The 20,110-nt window shown below is 53.7% G+C and overlaps 1 protein-coding gene across 4 annotated transcripts in view; it reads right to left on the reverse strand.

Annotated features, from left to right (window-relative positions):
- Positions 1-20,110, reverse strand: part of TNFRSF1B (TNF receptor superfamily member 1B) — a 47,046-nt gene continuing 26,936 nt past the window's right edge. Inside the window, exons 7-10 of one of the 4 annotated variants that reach the window (XM_045380484.3) lie at positions 19,484-19,561; positions 18,869-18,903; positions 10,909-11,116; positions 1-541 (exon numbers count right to left, since the gene is read on the reverse strand). In XM_045380484.3, coding sequence (XP_045236419.1) covers positions 471-541; positions 10,909-11,116; positions 18,869-18,903; positions 19,484-19,561 — 392 coding nt within the window. In that variant the 3' untranslated portion in view covers positions 1-470. Of the gene's footprint in view, positions 542-3,900; positions 6,413-8,286; positions 9,570-10,908; positions 11,117-18,868; positions 18,904-19,483; positions 19,562-20,110 lie in introns of those variants that run through there. The other 3 variants (XM_005544761.4, XM_005544760.4, XM_045380480.3) reach the window with 3 other exon arrangements.

Here is a 20,110-nt window from a genome sequence, read left to right on the forward strand (position 1 = left end):
TTTTTGTATTTTTAGTAGAGTTGGGGTTTCACCATGTTGGCCAGGCTGGTCTCGAACTCCTGACCTCAGGTGATCCACCCACCTCAGCCCCGCAAAGTGCTGGGATTATAGGTGTGAGCCACTGCGCCCAGGCTGTAGACCACATTTTGTTTATCCATTCCATGTTTTGGACACCTAGGTTGTTTCCACTTTTGGCTATTATGAACAAGGAACACAGCTGTACAAATATCCGTTTGAGACTCTGTTTTTCTGTTTTCAATTCTTTGGGGTAGACACCCACAAGTGGAGTTGCTGGATCAGATGGTAATTCTATGTTCCATGTTTTGAGTCACTGTCACGCTGTATCCCGTAGCAGTTGGACCCTTGTGCACTCTCCTCAGCGACGCACAAGGTTTTCCATCTCTCCACATTTTCACCAACACTAATTTCTGGGTTTTTGATAGCAGTCGTCCTAATGGGCGTGAGGTTGTTCAGCAAATGGGAGGAGCCTCCGTGTGTCTATATGCAAACAGGAAAGATCCAGGAGCCACAGAAATGGAGGCTGAAGGAAAGAGATAGGAGACTCGGTGAAGCAAAGTCCTTGAGCCAGGAGAGATGCTAAGATCCCGTGCGGAGGAGGAACCATCCTCAGACCCAGTCACGGCAAAGGCCAGAGTTGTGGGCACAGACACAGGGTAAGAGGGGAGATGTGGTGAGGCAAGCATGAAGCATTCCCTTATGTTTGTTTTATTTTCTCAGTGAAATAGACAGCAAGGTAACCAACTGAAGGTAAGGGTGGGGTGAGGACAGAGGCTTGGTGATAAAGGAGAACACATGAAATAGTCCATCTAGAAGCGCAAGGTAAGGCATGGTGGCTCATCCCTATAATCCCAGCACTTTGGGAAGCCAAGGTGGGAGGATCACTTAAGCCCAGGAGTTTCAGGCTGCAGTGAGCTGTGATTGTGCTACTGCCCTCCAGCCTGGGTCACTGAGTGATACTCAGTCTCAAACAAAAACCTCAATTAATCCTTTTATTTAAAAGATAAAATAGGCTGGGTGCAGTGACTCAGGCCTGTAATCCCAGCACTTTGGGAGGCCGAGGTGGGTGCATCACCTGTCAGGAGTTCGAGACCAGCTTGGCCAACATGGCGAAACCCCTTCTCTACTAAAAATACAAAAATTAGCTGGGCATGGTGGCATGCGCCTATAATCCCAGCTGCTTGGGAGGCTGAGGCAGGAGAATTGCTTGGACCCGGGAGGCAGAGCTTGCAGTGAGCCAAGATCGCACCACTGCACTCCAGCCTGGGTGACAGAGCAAGACTCCATCTCAAAATAAATAAATAAATAAATAAATAAAATTAAAAGATAAATAGAAAGAGTGGGAGACTGAATGAATGGGAGCTGGTAGGCTGGATAACCAATGGTTGTCTTTGCCCCTGCAAAGACATTGATGTCTGAATTCCTGCAACCTGGCCAAAACGCTGAGACAAGGAGAGTGTCCTGGATTATCTGGGTGGTCCGTTGTGATTACAGGTGTCCCTATAATTGGGAGGCAGAGGGAGATCCGACTACTGAAGAGACTCCATCGCTATCTCTGAAGATGGACAAAGGGGCCATAAGCCAAGGAATGCAGGTGCCACTAGAAGCTGAAGGCAAGGAACCAGATTCTCCCCTAAAGCCTCCAAAAACAAATTCCCCATTTGAGCCTAGCAGGCCTGGCGACACCTTGCTTTTATACTTCTGACTTCTAGAGCTGTAGGAGAATGCAATTGTATTGTTTTAAGTCACTGAGTTTGTGTGGTTTGTTATAGCAGCAATAGGAACTAATATATCGGGTAGGGGACCTGTTGTCACTGCTGGGCGGCACCAAGGACCCCCATAAAATTTATTTTTTTTTTTCCGTCCTCCAGGCTGGAGTGCAGTGGCGAGATCTCAGCTCACAGCAACCTCCGCCTCCTGGGCTCAAGCAATCCTCCCACTTAAGCCTCATGGGTAGTTGGGACTCCAGGTGCATGCCACCACACCCAGCTAGTTTCTGTATATTTTTCGTGGAGATGAGGTTTCACCATGTTGCCCAGGCCAGTCTTGAACTCCTGAGCTCAAGCAATCCACCCACCTCAGCCTCCTAAAGTGCTGAGATTACAGGCATAAGCCACCGTGCCCGGCCACGTCTAATGATCATGAAATGAAAATGCGACCAGCCAGCATGGTGGAATGCCATCATCGTGCCCCATCCAGGTGCAGAGGTGCAGGTGTGGCACAAACAGAGTGCTGGGTTCAACCAGAGAGAGAACAACAAACCAGGAGAAAGTGTTGTAGGTGCGCACAAGGGAGAAAATGTAACCAACAGCTGCAGGTGCCAGTGAGGGAGAAAGACAGGAGGAAGTAGGGGTGGGGGAAAGTGGGATGCTTGAAATTGACATTAGGGTGCAGTTATCAATAATACCAGGGTCTAAGGCATTGGCCTGGCTACATCCCGAAGGCCACATCCGCCTCCTGCCCATTCTTTTACGTCCTGTGCACAGCTGTTTTCACACTACAACAGCACAGTTGAGGGGTTGTTGCAGAAACTGTAAGACCTGCCAAGTATAAAATATTTATTCTGGTCAGGCACCATGGCTCATGCCTGCAATCCCAGCACTTTAGGAGGCCAAGGCCGGTGGATCACTTGAGCCCTGGAGTTCGAGACAAGCCTGGGCAACACAGGGAAACCCCCTCCCCGCCAAAAAAATAAAAATAAATAAATAATTTAGCTGGGCATAGTGGTCCATGCCTGTAGTCCCAGCTACTCAAGAGGCTGAGACAGGAAGTCAGGGCTGCAGTGAGCCACGATCATATTTCAGCTTGGGTGACAGAATGAGACCTTGTCTCAAAAATTACATTTGCTCCCTGGCTCTTTATGGAATAAGTATGGGGAGCCCCGGTCAAGGGTTGAGTGACTGAGACAGGCTGGAGGACAGGACTACGGAGGAGAAGAGGGCGAGGAGCCAGGAGGCAGGGCGTTCCATCAATCACAGATCCTGCAATCACCAAGAACGAAAATGGTCCCACTGAGGGAGTCACAGGAGCTGGAGTGACGATGGTGACCCAGGGGATCAGTGGAACCAATACACAGGCCAAGGTCTCTCTCCCCTCCAAGGCTTTATTTTAATTAATTAATTTTATTTATTTATTTGGAGACGGACTCTCACTCTGTCACCCACGCCGGAGTGCAGTGGCCCGATCTCAGCTCACTGCAACCTCTGTCTCCTCAATTCAAGTGATTCTCATGCCTCAGCCTCCTGACTAGCTAGGATTATAGGCGCATACCATCATGCCCGGCTAATTTTTTGTATTTTTAGTAGAGGTGGGGTTTCACCATGTTGGCCAGGCTAAGGTCTTTAAACTCAGAACTCCTTTGGCCTGACAGTTCCCTGCAATCCTTTGTTCTAGAAAACTGCTGCTCATCCCTCAGGAGGAGGTCAGAGGTCATCTCTAGAACCCTGTTCTGACCTCCTACCTGGGCCCAGGGATGTTCTCTGTGCCCCCAAAGCCCTGTACTGGTCTGAGCATCCCAGGGGCACCCACTTTCCCTGAGTGGGGTCCCCAGGAGGGCAGAGCCTGGCTGCCTAGGCTGCTAGGGATCTGCAGAGACCCCACCCCAGTCCTAAGAGGAGGCCCAGGAGACCCGGGGGACGAGGGCATGAGACCAGGACACACTTGGAACCCAGCCAGCTGTGCGGTCCTGAGCAGGAGGTTCTCTTATTGTTCACAGGCTTGAGGGGGCGGCTGTAACAGGGGACCCTCTGTGGTCCAGTCACAACAGGGGCTGGCCAGACCCCAGGGACCATGACGCCATCTCCCCTTACACAGGGGTGGCAGACAAGCAGGACCACGGACAAACCCAAGCCCAGACCCCAGGTAGAGCCAGGGGTCGACATGTAAAACAAACAGGTTTATTGATAAGCGGGAATGCTGTCCAGCATACAGTGCAAACTCTCATTGTCTCAGGATCAACACACGCAAGGGAACTGAGGCTCCACAGTCTCCAGATTCGCTTCCCGGCTCTGCCCAGTGATGCCAAGGAAGCCCGAGGTTCTCCCAGGACTGTCCACCAGGGGGCAGGTGCACTCCATCGCGTCCTCATGTGGGTCCAATGTGGGCAGAAACCTGGCCAGCCTCGGCAGTCTGACTTTCTTTTTTAAGAGACAGGGTCTCACTCTGTTGCCCAAGCCGGAGTGTAGTGGCGCGATCATAGCTCACTGCAGCCTCAAACTTCTGGGCTCCAGTGATCCTGCCCTCAGCCTCCGGATTAGCTGGGATTACAGGTGTACGTCACTGCAGCCAGCCAGTCTGACATCTTGATTCCAAGGTGGAAAACCCTTCTTGTCTCCATGGTAATGGCTGGACTCTCCCACCCTCCAATAGTTCAGCTGCCAAGCTCAAGTCCAGTGGAATTTATCAACAATTTATCACCCTGCCCCCACTCTTCTAGATAAGTTCATGCCTGTCCTTTATCCCCATGCACCTGAGACTGAGTCAGCCTTTCCAGGAGCCCCTCAACCTGCTTACTCCCAGAATCCGGGCAAGGCTACACGGGTTCCCCCTCTGCAGGGCCTTGGGCATGTTTTGGGGAGGGGAGGGGGAAGGCTGACTCTAACGGGGAGGAATCTCAGCTTCAGCGGCTTCAAGGCAGGCCATTCAACTTGCCAACCTTGGTTACACACACCCACAACACGCAACACAGACACAGACACAAGACTGGCACTTGGGATCACACTGGCCATGTACCAAAGTGGCGAGGCAGCCCGCTTAGGGCCAGGGAATTGAGGGTGGGGAGTGGGGAAGAAGAACCCACCCCTCAGGAGGGAGGAGGAGGGTCTAGGCTGAGGTAGGAGGAGAGAGATGGCTACGAGGACTCAGTCATCTCTAGCTCCTGAAATTCCCTGAAAGGAGACGGTGTGGCCTAGGACACCACACCAGGCAGCAAGAAAGGAGGGGCGGGGCTGTAGGCACACCGGAGTGAAGGTGGAGGGTGCAGATGGGAGGTGGGGGGTTGGATGTGGCTGGCAGAGTTTGGCTTTGTTTATCATTGGCTTGTTGGCCGGCGTGGTACTTACCGTTTTAGAAAATTGGCAGATTTCCAGTTAGAAGTGCATTATCTTGCCCAGGCCACAGCACTGAATACGGTGGCCTGCCTGGGCCCTCTGGGCATCTGACTTTCATACCATGGTACAAAAGGACAAGTTAGCATTTGGAGGTGGTGCCTTCTTTTTTTTTTTTTTTTTTTTTTTTTTTTGAGACAGACTCGCTCTGTCACTCAGGCTGGAGTACGGTGACATGATCTCAGCTCCCTGTAACCTCCGCCTCCAGGGTTCAAACGATTTTCCTGCCTCAGTCTTCTGAGTAGCTGGGACTATAGGTGCCTGCCACCACGCCCGGCTAATTTCTGTATTTTTAGTAGAGATGGGGTTTTATCATGTTGGCCAGGCTGGTCTTGAACTCCTAACCTCAGGTGATCCACCCACCTCGGCCTCCCAAAGTGCTGGGATCATAGGTGTGAGCCACTGTACCTGGCCTGAGGTGATGCTTTCCAAGCCTCCTGAGCTAACCTGAAGGACCCCTACAGCCTACAGGGCTGCCACCTCCTCCCTGCACAGAGCCCTGGGACTGTCCCGCAGTCTCAGCCTCAGGCTGAAGCACTGTCCTGTCTTCATGGGTGACTCAGGCAGCATCCCTCCTGAAAGCCCCTCTGCAGAGAAGGATGCTGGGATTTTCTGGAAGCCAGAGCTGGGTCAGAGCCCAGGGGAGACATAAACAAACAAACAAAAAACCTGAGGGCTCCAGAAGCCAAAGCTCGCAGGCCCAGCTGGGCGGGGCAGGCCACAGTGAGTCAGGGACTTGCCCCGGCGTGCCCCGAACGTCCGTGCCCAGCTAGCCTTCCGAGAGGGACACACCGTGGCAGCACAGGCTTTCCACAACTCACTGCCTCTGCTCTCGGTCTGCAAGTCAGAGGGAGGCTGCAGCTGTGGAGGGCACTAAAGGAACTTGGCCCAGAAAGAGCCATAGAGTCCTATCGGTGGGGACCTGGAAGGACCAGGGCCCCTTTGCAGGGTCATACTGCCAGGGCTCAGCCCGCCTTGGCTACGACACAGCCCATACCAGCCTGGTTAACTGGGCTTCATCCCAGCATCGGGCACGCCAAGGGGCAGGGGCTTCTCTTCAGTGCTCCCCAGCAGGGTCTCTGGCGTCTCCAGCTGTGACCGAAAGGCGGATTCCTCCTTGGAGAAGGGGACCTGCTCGTCCTTCGGGGAACCCGAGGGGCTGGCATCTGTGTCCCCCATCGTGGAGCTGGCTTGAGAGGAGCACTGTGAGCTGTGGTCAGAGCTGCTACAGACATTCACGATGCAGGTGACATTGACCTGGGTCCCATGGCCACCAGGGGAAGAATCTGCTAAGCACAAGATGGGGTGGGGATCAGTCCAGGGGTCCGGGAGTGGGGCCCTGAGACCCCTGCCCAAGATGCAGATTCAGACACATGGGAAAGAGCACTGGGCCAGGAGCCAAGAGACCGAGATTCTAGCCCAGCTCTGCTGTGTGACCTTGAGCAAGTCACTTAACCTGCATGTGCCTCATTTTCTGCTGAATAAGAATAGCATCACCACCTACCCAGCCCCAATCACCCCAGAGATGGGAGGAGCCAATGATATAAAACAGATGTCTACTTGGGAGGCCAAGTTTGTAGGATCGCTTGAGCCCAGGAGTTCAAGACCAGACTGGGCAACATAGTGAGATGCTGTCTCTTCTGGTTTTTGTTTGTTTGTTTGTTTTTTGAGACAGGGTCTCAAAAGAGTGCAGTGTCACTCTCTCAACTCACTGTGACCTCTGCCTCCAGGCCTCAAGTGATCCTCCCATCTCAGCCTCCTGAATAGTTGGGACTACGGGCCACCGCACCCTGCTAATTTTTTTGTAGGGACGGGGTTTTGCCAGGTTGCCTGGGTTGGTCTCGAACACCTAACCTCAAGGAATCTGCCTGCCTTGGCCTCCCAAAGTGCTGAGATTACAGGTGTGAGCCACGGTGCTCGGCCTCAAACTTAACTCTTGATTCTACTCCCATCTCCCATCCAACCTGCTCCTCCTCATCACTGTTCTCATTGCTGCCATCCACCCAGCTGCTTGGGCCCAGAGCCTCGGACCCGTCTTTCTCCCATATCACACACCCGTTCGTCATTCCTGCCTTGTCTCCCTTCAAAAGATGACATCTGGGCCAGGCACGGTGGCTCACACCTGTAATCCCAGCACTTTGGGAGGCCAAGGCAGGTGGATCACCTGAGGTCAGGAGTTTGAGACCAGCCTGGCCAACATGGTGAAACCCCGTCTCTACTCAAAATACAAAAAAAAAAAAAAAAATAGCCGGGTATGGTGGCAGGTGCCTATAATCTCAGCTAGTCAGGAGGCTGAGGCAGGAGAATCACTTGAACCCAGGGTGTGGAGGTTGCATGAGCCGAAATCATGCCACTTCACTCCAGCCTGGGCGAAAAAGCAAAACTCCATCTCAAAAACAAAAACAAAAGATGATTTCTGCAAGGGTCACCAGCCCTGCTGCTGCATGGTGCAGTGAGCTATGGAAGCCTCCACCCGCTCCCATCTGGATGGCTGTGAACAGGCTTCGACCCCACCCCCCTGAAATCTGATTCCCATCAGCAGCCAGAGCTGGCCCTTGAACTTGGCAGATCACCTCCTTGGGGGCTCAAAAACCCACAGTCCTCCCCACAGCCTACCAGGCCCTGTCTGATCCGGAGCCTGCCTTCTCCTGCCCCCTCTCGTGCGGCTCCAAGACCTTGATGGGGCTCCTTCCAGCCACACTCCCCCCTGCTACAGCCCCTTGAGCCCTTCAGGTCCCCTGGGCTTTTGCACAGGCTGCTCCCTCAGCCTACAGAGCCCTTCTCTAGTGCTGAGGTCTTAGCTCAAAGGCCACGTCCTCCACGAAGCACCCCCCGGCCCCTGGCCTCCCTCTCTAGAGACATTTACTTCCCATCCTATGCACCACTCTCTGGGTCCCTCCCCATTTCTGTGATCTCCAGGGCCCCCAGCTCCTGGGGTCCCCAACCAGACTCTGAGCCCGGGCGGATAGGGACTTTTTTTTTTTTTTTTTTTAAATAGAGACAGGGGTCTTGCTATGTTGCCCAGGCTAGTCTTGAACTCCTGGGCTCAAGTGATCCTCCTGCCTTGGCCTCCTGAAGTACTGAGATTGCAGGCATGAGCCACCTTGCCTGGCCAGACCAGGAACTTTTTGATCGTTCCCTGCTGTGTTCCTAGTGCCTGTAACAGGGACAAGTCTACGGGGTTTTTTGGTGGTGGTGGTGGTAGTGGTGATGTTTTTAAGTGAATTTGATTACCAACATTTAAAATTCAGGCATTTACATTTAAAAATCTGGATTTATGGCTTCCCTTGGGAGCCAGATGCAGGAGATTCGGACAAGGCGAGCCCAAGGTTTGCCTCGCCTTCCTGCCCTCTGCGGGCGGCTGAGTTTTCTAACTGGTTGGGGAGACACAGGATGGTGGGTTTGCTGAGATGAATGTGAGGGGACTGGCACACAGCAGCCCCCTCAGAAAATGAACACTGCTGCTACTGTTGCTGCAGAGGCCTGCTGAGTGCCCTCACCACAGCCTGGTTCCCCCTAACTCCAACTACTAGGGCAGCCGGGAGGCGGATGGAGCTGGCAACCTGCTGTGCTCAAAACAGCCTCGGAGCAGATGGTGGGGGAGGAGGGCTGAAATCACAGGGCCGGAAGGAAATTTCCACCCTGAGCCTCCACAGCACTCAAATGTCACCCAAAGTCACCATGGCCTTTGCACATCGAGCATGAGACATTGCGGGGGTGGATGGGGGACCACGAAGGGGCACAACCCTGGGGTTTACAGGTTCCCACAGTGGAGGGAGGTGTTAGGGGTGGGAAGGAGAGATGTAGAGGGCAGAGGCCAGGGAAATGGGTTGGGGGACTTGGGAGAAGGAGCACAGAGCAGAAGGGGCAGAGGGGAGAGGAGAGGGCAGACATGGTCAGGGCTGCACTCTGGGCCAAGGAGGGAGCCACACCAGGTGTAGCAAAGAAATCAGAAAGAGGGGTCGGGTGTGTTGGCTCACGCCTGTAATCCCAGCCCTTTGGGAGGCCGAGGCAGATGGATCACCTCAGGTCAGGATTTCGAGACCATTCTGGCCAACATGGTGAAACCCCATCTCTACTAAAAGTACAAAAATTAGCCAGGCATGATGGCACATGCCTGTAATCCCAGCTACTCAGGAGGCTGAGGTGGGAGGATCACTTGAACCTGGGAGGCGGAGGCTGCAGTGAGCAGAGAAGTAAGCCAAGACTGCGCCACTTAACTCCAGCCTGGGAGACAGAGCGAGACTCCATTTCAAAAAAAAAAAAAAAATCAGGAAGACGAATCCAAGAACTGGGCAAGACTCAGAGTTTATCATTGGAGCACACTCATTCAACAATGTTTAGGGCCCCTGCTGTCTTCTGGGCACTGACCCAGGTCCTCCCACAGGAAGTTCTCAGGCTGCAGTGAGGGGCACTGATGGGACGTTCCACCGAGGACGCTGGGGGCTATGATGGGGCAAACAGAAATGGGCAAGTCAGCTCCTGTGGGCAGCTGGGGACAGGTAGAAACAGGTGTTGCAGGCAGGGGTAGCATGAGTGCAGGCAAGAGGCAGGGGCGCAGTGAGCTGAGGAACAGCCGGGGGTGAGTGAGGCTGTGCGGTGGGGGCTGCAGCCATCAGTCCCACCTGGAGGCGGCCCAGAGGCAGCCTGATCCTGGTCTGGTGCCCAGCTGAGCACAATGTCACTCATCTCTCACCAGCCCTGGCAAGGAGGTGCCATAGCTCACCTCTAGGTGAAAAAACCAAGGCTTGGCAGAGTTAAGCATCCCGCCCAAATTCTTATGGCACCAGAGTGGCTGGGCAGGGATCTGAGACTGACTCAAGTTCATGGTCATTCCCTGAATTCTCACTGGCTGGCACTGCCAGGTAAGAGGGAGAGAGGCACAGGCCAGCAGACCCCGTACAGGGGTCCCTCCAGTGTGGGCCCTAGAGACGCCAACCAGGAGTGACATCTGTCATAGACCAGGTCCAGGGCAAAATGCAGCCTGCATTAATGGGACACGATCCCCACAGTCCCAGCGTCTCAGACCCAAAGAGACCCAGCAACAAGCTGCAGTGAGTGGAGCCCATTCCTCTGCCAACCCCAGGGCTCTGGAGCCTGACAGCCTAGCGGTGAGTCTGGCTCTTCTGTTTACTAGCCGTGAGCCCTTGAAAAAGCTGTTTAACCTCTCTGGGGCTCAGTTTCCTCATCTGTAAAATGGGATAACAACAATAACTATCTCTCAGTGTTGACGTGCAGGTCAATTTGATGCATGTAAAGTGCCCAGTATAGCACCTGCTGTACTGTAGCCTTCCGTAAGTAGAAGCGATTGTCGTGATTAGTTATTAGTAGCTGGGCCATGTTGGGCCTGCGGATACAGGGATGAACGAGGTGATCCAGGCTCACCAGGTGTCCCACAGACTGGTGAGGGAGACAGGAGGAAAAGACAGTGTACACGCAGCCTGACAGTCCTGTCAAAGGGAGGCCAGGGCGTGGTGAGCCCGGAAGAGCAGCCGGTCCAGCTGGGGTTGGTGGTGGGGATGGGGTTTCGGGAAAACTCCTCTCCCAGATACTGGGGACTTGGACAAGCTGGGGTTGTCCCACAGAAGGAAGGATGTTCAGGTGATAGGCCCAGCACGGGCAAAGGCGGGAGGGAACTTGGGTTCAGCGAACCAAAGGAAGTTCCCTGTGGCTCAGGCCTCGTCCCATTCTGCGGGGAGGCTCAGGAGGAGACGGCTAAGACAGAAACCAGGTGAGAAAGACCAAGGAGGGTCGGGATGAAGCCAGGTGTGCTCCCACCTCTTACCTGAGCTCCCGGTGCTGGCCCGGGCCTCCCCAGCCCCACTGGCCTTCTCCGCGCCTGGTGCCTGCGGCTGGTTCCGAGTGGGCGCCCTTCTGTCCAACGCGCTGGCCGAGCTCTCCAGGGAGCTGCTGCTGGAGCTCGGCACTGTGGTCAGCAGGTGCTGTTGCTCGGGGCCCTGTGCACCCCGGGCCTTATCGGCAGGCAAGTGAGGCTGGATGGGCGGGAGGTGGCAAGGGAGAGCAGTCAGCCCACCAGCCAGCCCCTTCTTCCCCTCCTCCTTCCCACTGCCATCCGCACCTCTTGCCATCAGCACTTCTCAGTTTACATGACGCTTCTGCCCACCCTTGCACGTTCTTTGCACACACGGCACTTTTTGGGAGGTGTGATTCTCCGTGGTTTCTGTGTGTCTGTTATTCGCACCCAGCTGCTCTATTAGAGCGAGTGTCCTATGAGGGCAGAGACCACCTGGCCCTGTTCACCAAACAGTCTTAGAGGTGGGGCAGGATTTTCATCCTTATTTTGCATAACAGAATAGAAGGAATTCACCCCATCTGCACAGGGAGACGTGGCCCAGCCTAGCAACCAAGAGTGTGGACTCTACACCCAGACCACGCAGTGCAAATCATGACTCTACCCCTCACTTGCTGTGTGACCTTGGACAAGTTACTTAACCTCTCTGTGCCTCTTTTTTGTTTGTTTGTTTAATCTATAAAGGGAGAATAATAACCTACCTCATAAGGTTGTTGTGAGGATTAGATGGCTGAATATTTGTAAAGTGCTTAAAACAATGCCTATTACATAGTAAACTCCATACAAGAGATTGTTAAATCAGAAGTAGGCAAATGACTGCCCAGGGACCCAGTCCAGCCTGCCACTAAGAACGGTTTTCACTTTTATTTTTTTGAGACCGGGTCTCACCCTGTTGCTCAGGCAGGAGTGCAGTGGCACAATCATAGCTAACTATAGCCCTCGATTTTCCAGGCTTAAGTGATCCTCCTGCCTCAACCTCCTGAGTAGCTGAGACCACAGGCACGTGCCACTTCCCCTGGCTAATTTTTTTGTTGTTGATTGTTTGTAGAGACAGGGTTGTGCTATGTTGCCCAGGCTGGTCTTATACTCCTGGGCTCAAGCCAACCTCCTACCTTGGCCTCCCCAAGTGCTGGGATAACAGGCGTGCACCACCACACCCCAGTGGTTTTCATGTTTTAAATGGTTGGAAAAAAATGTTTAAGAATAATTTGTGGCCAGGCGTGGTGGCTTACGCCTGTAATCCCAGCACTTTGGAAGGCCAACGCAGGCAGATCACCTGAGGTCAGGAGTTGGAGACCAGCCTGACCAACATGGTGAAACCCCATCTCTACTAAAAATACAAAATTAGCTGGCGTGGTGGCACATGCCTGTAATCCCAGCTACTCAGGAGGCTGAGGCAGGAGAATCGCTTGAACCTGGGAGGCAGAAGTTGTGGTGAGGCAAGATCGAGCCACTGCACTCCAGGCTGGGCAACAAGAATGAAACTCCATCTCACAAAAAGAGAATAATTTGTGACACATGGAATGATGGGAAGTTCAAGAAGTTCAAGTCGGGTATCCAGTAGCACAATTAGATCAGAATACACCACTCTCAGTGGGGTGTGTGCTGTCTATGCAGGTAGCTGCTTTCCTGTCACAGAGGCAGGTTTGAGTAGCTGTCACTGAGACCATACAGTCCACAAAGCCTGAAATTCCTACATCTGGCCCTTTACGGAGAAAAAGTGCAGACCCTCGTGCTCAGTCGAGCACTCCGGGGCAGAGAGCGCTCACGTCTGAGACCCTCTGCTGCACTGCCTCGGCCTCTTGTTCCAGAGTCCGCCCACGGGCTGCTCTGCAACTTCCCCTGGTGTCTTCTTTCCATAGAATAATAATAATAATATTAGCTGACATTTGAGTACCACCCAATGCCATGCACTCTACCTAAGTCCCTCCCGACACTATCTATATTGATTCTTCCAACAGCCCAGTGTTATCCTTGCTTTGTGGAAACTGAAGCACAGAGAGTTGAGTTACCTGCCCAAGGTCACGGTTAGGACATACTATGGCTGGGCTAAATCCCATAGTGCCTTCCCTGGGTGTCTGGGGTTTCAGCTCTGGAGGCTCAAGGCAAGGTCCCCATTTCCAGAAACCCGCACTGGAGTAAGGCAGGAAATTCGTCTCCCAGGCTGCTGTCTGTTCCCACGGACTGGCCAGCACTCACGCCCCTGCCTTGGAGTTCTGGGCGACTGCTGATCGCAGGAAAAAAAGGAGATGGCAGGGGCCACGTTCCTAACAGCTGCCCTGGCCCCCTGGCCTGTCTAGGATGAAAACAAGGGTCCCAGGCAGAAGGAGGGTAGAGATGCGTGAAGGGCTGATGGAGCTCGCCAGCACTGCAGCGGAAGGTGAGAGCAGGGGTGGAGCGAGCAGCGCAGTTGCCACAGCCCCCCCCAGGAAAGGCTGAGACCTCCTGCCTCCCTCCAGAGGGAGCTACAATTCCAGATGTGGTCTGAGAATAGCTGCGAGTACCGGGGTCCTCTCTGTCCAGTCACTGCAGCCCCCGGCTCCCATGGCTTCTCGGACACCTGAGAGCCACCTGCACCCTCAATTCCCCGAGGCCAGCCCACAGCCTCTCACTCAGGACCGGAGGGATCCTGTGCAAGCCGTCCCCAAGAGGCCACGGAGGCCCAGAGAGAGTGCGTCCTGTGCTCAGCATCACACAGCTGGCCCGTGGCAGGAGCAGGACAAGCCCAGACCAGCTGCCCCAGGAACCCCCACACCTTCCCTGGGCTGGGTCCCCCAGTTTTGGAGAGACGGAGGGCATTGCAAGTTCATGCTGAACCTCCGCCCAGGTGGTCTGATGCTGGTCACTGCCCACGACCACCCCCCAGCCCTGCTCTGAGCCTGGAAGGGGAGGAGAAGCAATCAAGTGTCACTCCTCACAAAACCCCACAGAAGGGGTTTTTCTGGCCTGTGCCCCACCCCCTCTGCTGGCGGCTACAGCCACGCAGAACAAAAACCCCCAAAGGTCACGGCCACCTCCCTCCTCCCAAGCCACAAGTCGCAAAGTTCAAGCAGCCCCAGGTGGTGCAGAAGCAGGCTGAGTCCTGTTCCTTGGGCTGGGACCCCAGTAGGGCCGAGTACTGAGGAGCCTCATTCAAAACACAGGATCCCGGGGCCGGGCGCGGTGGCTCACGCCTGTAATCCCAGCACTCTGGGAGGCTGAGGCAGGCAAATCACGAGGTCAGGAGATCGAGACCATCCTGGCTACCACAGTGAAACCCCGTCTCTACTAAAAATACAAAAAATTAGCCGGGCGAGGTGGTGGGTGCCTGTAGTCCCAGCTACTCGGGAGGCTGAGGCAGGAGAATGGTGTGAGCCCGGGAGGCGGAGCTTGCAGTGAGCCACGATTACGCCACTGCACTCCAGCCTGGGCAACAGAGCGAGAATCTGTCTCAAACACACACACACACACACACACACACACACACACACACACACACACACACACACAGAGGATCCCAACCAGCCAACCAGTCAGCCAGCACCCTCAGCTCCCAGCCCCTCCTGGCCCAGCCCCGCTGGGCAGAAGCAGAGACCCAGCAGAGCCATAGGCCAGGTCCTCCAGGTTCCTGCTGGGTCCGTCTGTTTGTGTGTTCACAAGGCTCACACACCTGTATCTACAGGCATGAGGGTGTGAAGCATGCACACGTGTGTCTATGTTGGGGACATGTGTGCATATCTGTGAGTGAGGTAGTGAGTGTGTGTGCTGGGGCGGCGAGGAGAGACACTCCTAGGTTCGCGTTCCAGGCTGCTCTCATTAGCTATGCCACACTGGGAAAGTTACTAACTTCTCTGGGCCCACGATTCCTGGGCCATATAATGGGGGGCAAGAATCACACTGCCTGCGTGTGGCAGCGTGGCTGTGAGAATAAAGAACGCTGGGCACAGTGCCTGGCATCCATTCAACACCTGATAAATGTTCGTGCCTGTTATCAGATGCGGGCCCGTGCATGAGTGTGTGTCCGTGGGGGTGATTGTGGGTAAGCTCACATGTTGGTGTTTTGTTTTGCTTTGTTTTATTTTTGAGATGGAGTCTCGCTCTGTTGTCCAGGCTGGAGTGCAGGGGCGCGATCTCGGCTCACTGCAAGCTCCACCTCCCAGGTTCACGCCCTTCTCCTGCCTCAGCCTCCCGAGTAGCTGGGACTACAGACGCCTGCCACCATGTCTGGCTAACGTTTTGTATTTTTAGTAGGGACGGGGTTTCACCACGTCAGCCAGGATGGTCTCGATCTCCCGACCTCGTGATCCGCCCGCCTCGGCCTCCCAAAGTGCTGGGATTACAGGCGTGAGCCACCGCGCCCGGCCACAAGTTGGTGTTTCCTAAACAAAGGGACGACAACGTCTCCCATGCCCTGGGCGTTCTTTCTGTGGTAGGAGGAGCAGGTGGGTGCTGAGTCTACACTCTAAGCCCAGCAGCCCAGCTCAAGAGGACTCTCCACTGGCCTCTCAGCAGGAGTAGCTGCTGGTTGAGGAGTAGCGTGGGACACGGCCATAAACCTGATTGAAACCTGGGCTATGCCACTCACCTAATGATCTAATCCTACAGGAGAAATGGAACCTCCCTGAGTCTCAGTTTCCTCCTCTGTAAAATGGGGCTGATGACGCTCCCTGCCCCACAGGGATGTGTGGGGACTCAGTCACAAAGAGCCTGGCAGGGCTCAGCCAGGGCTGTGCTGGGACAAGCTCAGGCCTGTGCAGATTTCTTCCAACTCCATATTCAGGAAGGTCTTGGGAGTTTGAAACTGGCTACAGTGGGAGTGTTTATACCACAGAAATTAGCAAACACCACAAATCAGGGTTTTGGGGTTTTTTTCCCTGCTAGACACACCACTGGGGTACTCAACAAATACTTGAGTCACTCACATTCAGTGAACACTGAAAGCAACAGCGAAAGGAAAGGGGCGGAGCGCGGTGGCTCACACCTATCAGCCCAGCGCTTTGGGAGACCGAAGTGCACAGATCACTTGATTCCAGGAGTTCAAGACCAGCCTGGCCAACATGGCAAAACCCTGTCTCTACTAAAAATATAAAAATTAGCCAGGCGTGGTGGCGCACACCCATAGTCCCAGCTACTCAGGAGGCTGAGGTGGGATGACCACTCGAACCCAGGAGGCAGAGGCTGCAGTGAGCCAAGAGGGTGCCACTGCACTCCAGCCTGGGCGACATAGCTGGAAAAAAAAAGAAAAAAAAGAAAGAAAGAAAAGGAAAGAAAGAAAAGAAAAGAGAGAAGAGAAGAGAAACGAAACGAAAAGAAAAGGAAAGGAAAAGGGAAGCAGAGGCTGCTGGGCCACACCCAGGACATCTTCAGGGCACAGAGAATTGGGAAACGCTTGGTGAGGAAAGGGAAGGCGACAGTTGGGCTGCTATGGAAGAGCTTGGGGGAGACACCTGCTCCTGCTCTACACATGCCACCAGGTGGCAACCGTCAGTGTCACTGAATTGAAGCTGGAGAAAGGGAGCAGTGAAACTCACTCGCCGGGGAATGAGAAAGTTTCCTCCCCACTGAAATACTGTAGGGCAGGGCAAAGAGCACTGAGATGGGAGTCCAGAGACGACACATTGCAGTGTGACCTTGAGTAACTCAGTTTTCCTCCCTGCATCTCTTTTCTTGTCACCAAAATCAGGGGATGAAATCAGTCTATCTGATTCCGAACACCTGGTATAAACTTCAGGCATTGGGCGCCCCAGGGCTGAGCTGTTCCCTCGAGCAATAGTTCTCCACTGGGGGTGATTTTGCCCCCCAGGGGACATTTGGCAATGTCTGGAGAACTTTCGGTTGTCACCACCGGAGTGGGAATGTGGCTGGCATGTAAGTAAATAAAGGCCAAAGATGCTGCTGAGTAGCACGGGACAGCCCCCACAAATAAGATATTTTATTTATTTTAATTTAATTTTTTTTTTTGAGTTAGAGTCTTGCTCTATTGCCCAGGCTTGAGGGCAATGGCATGATCTCAGCTCATTGCAACCTTCGCCTCCCAGGTTTAAGGGACTTTCCTGCCTCAGCCTCCCAAGTAGCTGAGACTACAGGGACACACCACCATGCCCGACTGATTTTTGTGTTTTTAGTAGAGATGGGGTTTTACCATGGTGGCCAGACTGGTCTTGAACTCCTGACCTCAAGTGATCCATCCACCTCGGCCTTCCAAAGTGCTGGGATTACAGGCATGAGTCACCATGCCCAGCCAAGATCTTTTTAAAAAATATTTATTTTATTTTATGTTGTTTAGGGATAGGGTCTCACTGTGTTTCCCAGGCTGGTCTTGAACTCCTGGACTCAAGCAATCCTCCCACCTTGGCCTCCCTTAAGTAAGATGTTGTCTCAAATATCCATGAGGTTGAGAAACTGTTTCTCTACCTGCCCCTGAGGTCGAGAAAACTCATCAGACTCTGTTTTCTCATCTGTTAAATTGGGTAAAAAACCTGCCCTGCCTACCAGGTGCAAGGCTGTGACAGACCCATGTTCTGGCTCACCCCATACCCACTTCCGACCCCCGTCCCTTGTCTTCCTCCTCCCTAGAGACTGGAAAAGCAAAGCACCCTCTTCCCCAGCTTCCCTTGCAGCTATGGGTGGTCATGTGACACAGTCTGGTCAGTGAGATGAAAGAAGTCTACCCAGGGCTTCTGGGAAGGTGTCTGATTTACTGATAAGGGTGCCATGGCTGGCCTGGCCACCTGCCCCTTCTTCCTACCTCAAACTTAGAGGTGACATATGAAGTAATGATCACCATCTTATGACATGAGGCCACAAACAAGAGAACAAAAGTCAACACACTAAAGATGACAGAGCCTGGGGTCCTGCTGGCACCATGCAAGGGGACAGTACAGGCCATTCCAGCAGACACCAACCCTTTGACTTCTTACAATGCAAGAAAAATAAAGCCCTTTTTTCTAAAGTCACCTGTAGGTTTGGGGTTACTTGCAGCCAAACGTCTTCCTGATAGAGAATGAATGAAATACTATGATATGACACTGTTGGTCTGTCTCTAACAGAAAGCCTTCACAGGCCCTACTTTATAAAACAGATCAAAGGTGAGTTGCTTTGGGAGGACCCAGGGCCCAGCCCCACAATCTCTACCTCAAACCTGAGAGATGACCACTTCCCCCACGCCCAAGGGCCCTCTGTGGGACACCGGGCTACCCCAGAATTCAGTCTGAAAACCACTGCTCTCTAGGGCCGGGTGCGGTGGCTCACGCCTGTAATCCCAGCACTTTGGAGGCCGAGGTGGGCGGATCACGAGGTCAGGAGATCGAGACCATCCTGGTGAACATGGTGAAACCCCATCTGTACTAAAAATACAAAAAAATTAGCTGGGCGTGGTGGCGGGAGCCTGTAGTCTCAGCTACTTGGGAGGCTGAGACAGGAGAATGGCGTGAGCCCAGGAGGCGGAGCTTGCAGTGAGTGGAGATCTCGCCACTGCACTCCTGCCTGAGTGACAGAGCGAGACTCCGCCTCAAAAAAAAAAAGAAAAAGAAAACCACTGCTCTCTGAGAAAGTGCTCTGTAAACACAATGGAGGTAATGAGAAACAGCATTGTCAGCTGACCGAATGGCACCACCCTGCAAGCTGGATCGAGCAGACACAACCCCCATTTCATGGTAAGGAAGTAGCCATAGAGAAATTTCACATCTGCCCAAGGTTGCACTGTGGGTCCACGACCACGTGCCTGCCATGAACACCACAAAGGCCTCTGCTCTCTGCCGGGGCATTTCACACTCACAGCCTCTGTTAGCCCATGGAGGGTTGCCTGACTCCCCGGCCTTTCCTCCACCTCCCAGAGCTCTGCACACCTCCTGACACTGGACAGACGACAGAATTCACTGCTTCCTCTGTGACAGCCCAGCCCACCAGGAAGGAGACCCAGGGAAGAGGGGGAGAGGGCAGTGGAGACACTCACCACCTTGGTTTCTCTCTGCAGGCACAAGGGCTTCTCTGTAAAGAAGAGAGGGGACAAGTGAGGGAGAGTGACTTCCTCGGGCACATCCGTCCTAAGTAGGAGGGCAGTGTGGGGCCCAATAGAAACAGCAGAGAGGCCCAGCCTGCAGGGAGCAACTGCCTACCAGACAAGGTCCACAGAAGCCCCACCCAACTCTACCTGCCACCACCCCAACCATTCTCCAATCCCCCATCTGTGCCATCCACGCCTCCACTGAGGATGCGCGTCCTTCCCTGCACAGACTCCGCCCATCAAGATCTTACCCACCTCAGAGACCAGCTGCTGCAGGAAGCCTGAATCCCCCAGGTTTCCTGGATAGGAATCCCGAATCCCCCAGGCTTCCTGGATAGGAATCCTGAACTCCTACCCTTTGGAAAACCCTGATCACCTCTTGCCTTTTAGTAATTAAGTTAGCAGAGGTGCCTTCCGCCCCAGGTCCTAAGCTCCTACGGAACAAGGACCCCCATATCCAGTTCTTTCTGACCCCTAAGGCTGTGCCCGGTGCTGGACTCACAGGAGGCACCCCACAAAAGCTTCCTGAACAAGTGGATGAAGGAAGGAAGGATAGACTCTTACTTTTCACCTGGGTCATGATGACACAGTTCACCACTCCTATTATTAGTAGACCCAAGGCTGTCACGCCCACAATCAGTCCTAGAAAGAAAAGAGAAGCTCAGACAGCCACAGAAAACAAACTCAAATGTACCAGGGGCCAGCCAGGCAAGCCAAGGACCCAAGGTGCTTCGGGTCATTGCAAGTGAGGGGCGAGTCTAGGCCGGAGGTTCTCAAATCCAATTATAAAGCAATCACGTCTGTGGGCCTCATTCAGCCTAAGGGCCACCAGTTTGAGACCTCTGGCCTGATGCAGTTCTAGCCCCAGAATGGAAGCCCCAGAGGTGATCTGGCCCAGCCCACTGTCTCCTCTGCCTAATGGGCTCATCAGAAACAGCAGCAAGGAGACCATCTGCATATTCAGGTGAATTGCTGACCCCATCTCTCCCCTATCCAGGGATTTTGTTTTGTTTTGAGATAGGGCCTCACTCATCGCCCAGGCTGGAGTGCAGTGGCATGATCATAGCTCAATGCAGCCTCAAATTCCAGGGCTCATGTGATCCTCCCGCCTCAGCCTCCTGAGTAGCTGGGACAACAGGCACCATCCCACCCAACTAATTGTTTAATTTGTTTATAGAGATGGAGTCTCAC

The sequence above is a fragment of the Macaca fascicularis genome, chromosome 1, assembly GCF_037993035.2.
Source record: "Macaca fascicularis isolate 582-1 chromosome 1, T2T-MFA8v1.1".
NCBI classification, from domain to species: Eukaryota; Metazoa; Chordata; class Mammalia; order Primates; family Cercopithecidae; genus Macaca; species Macaca fascicularis.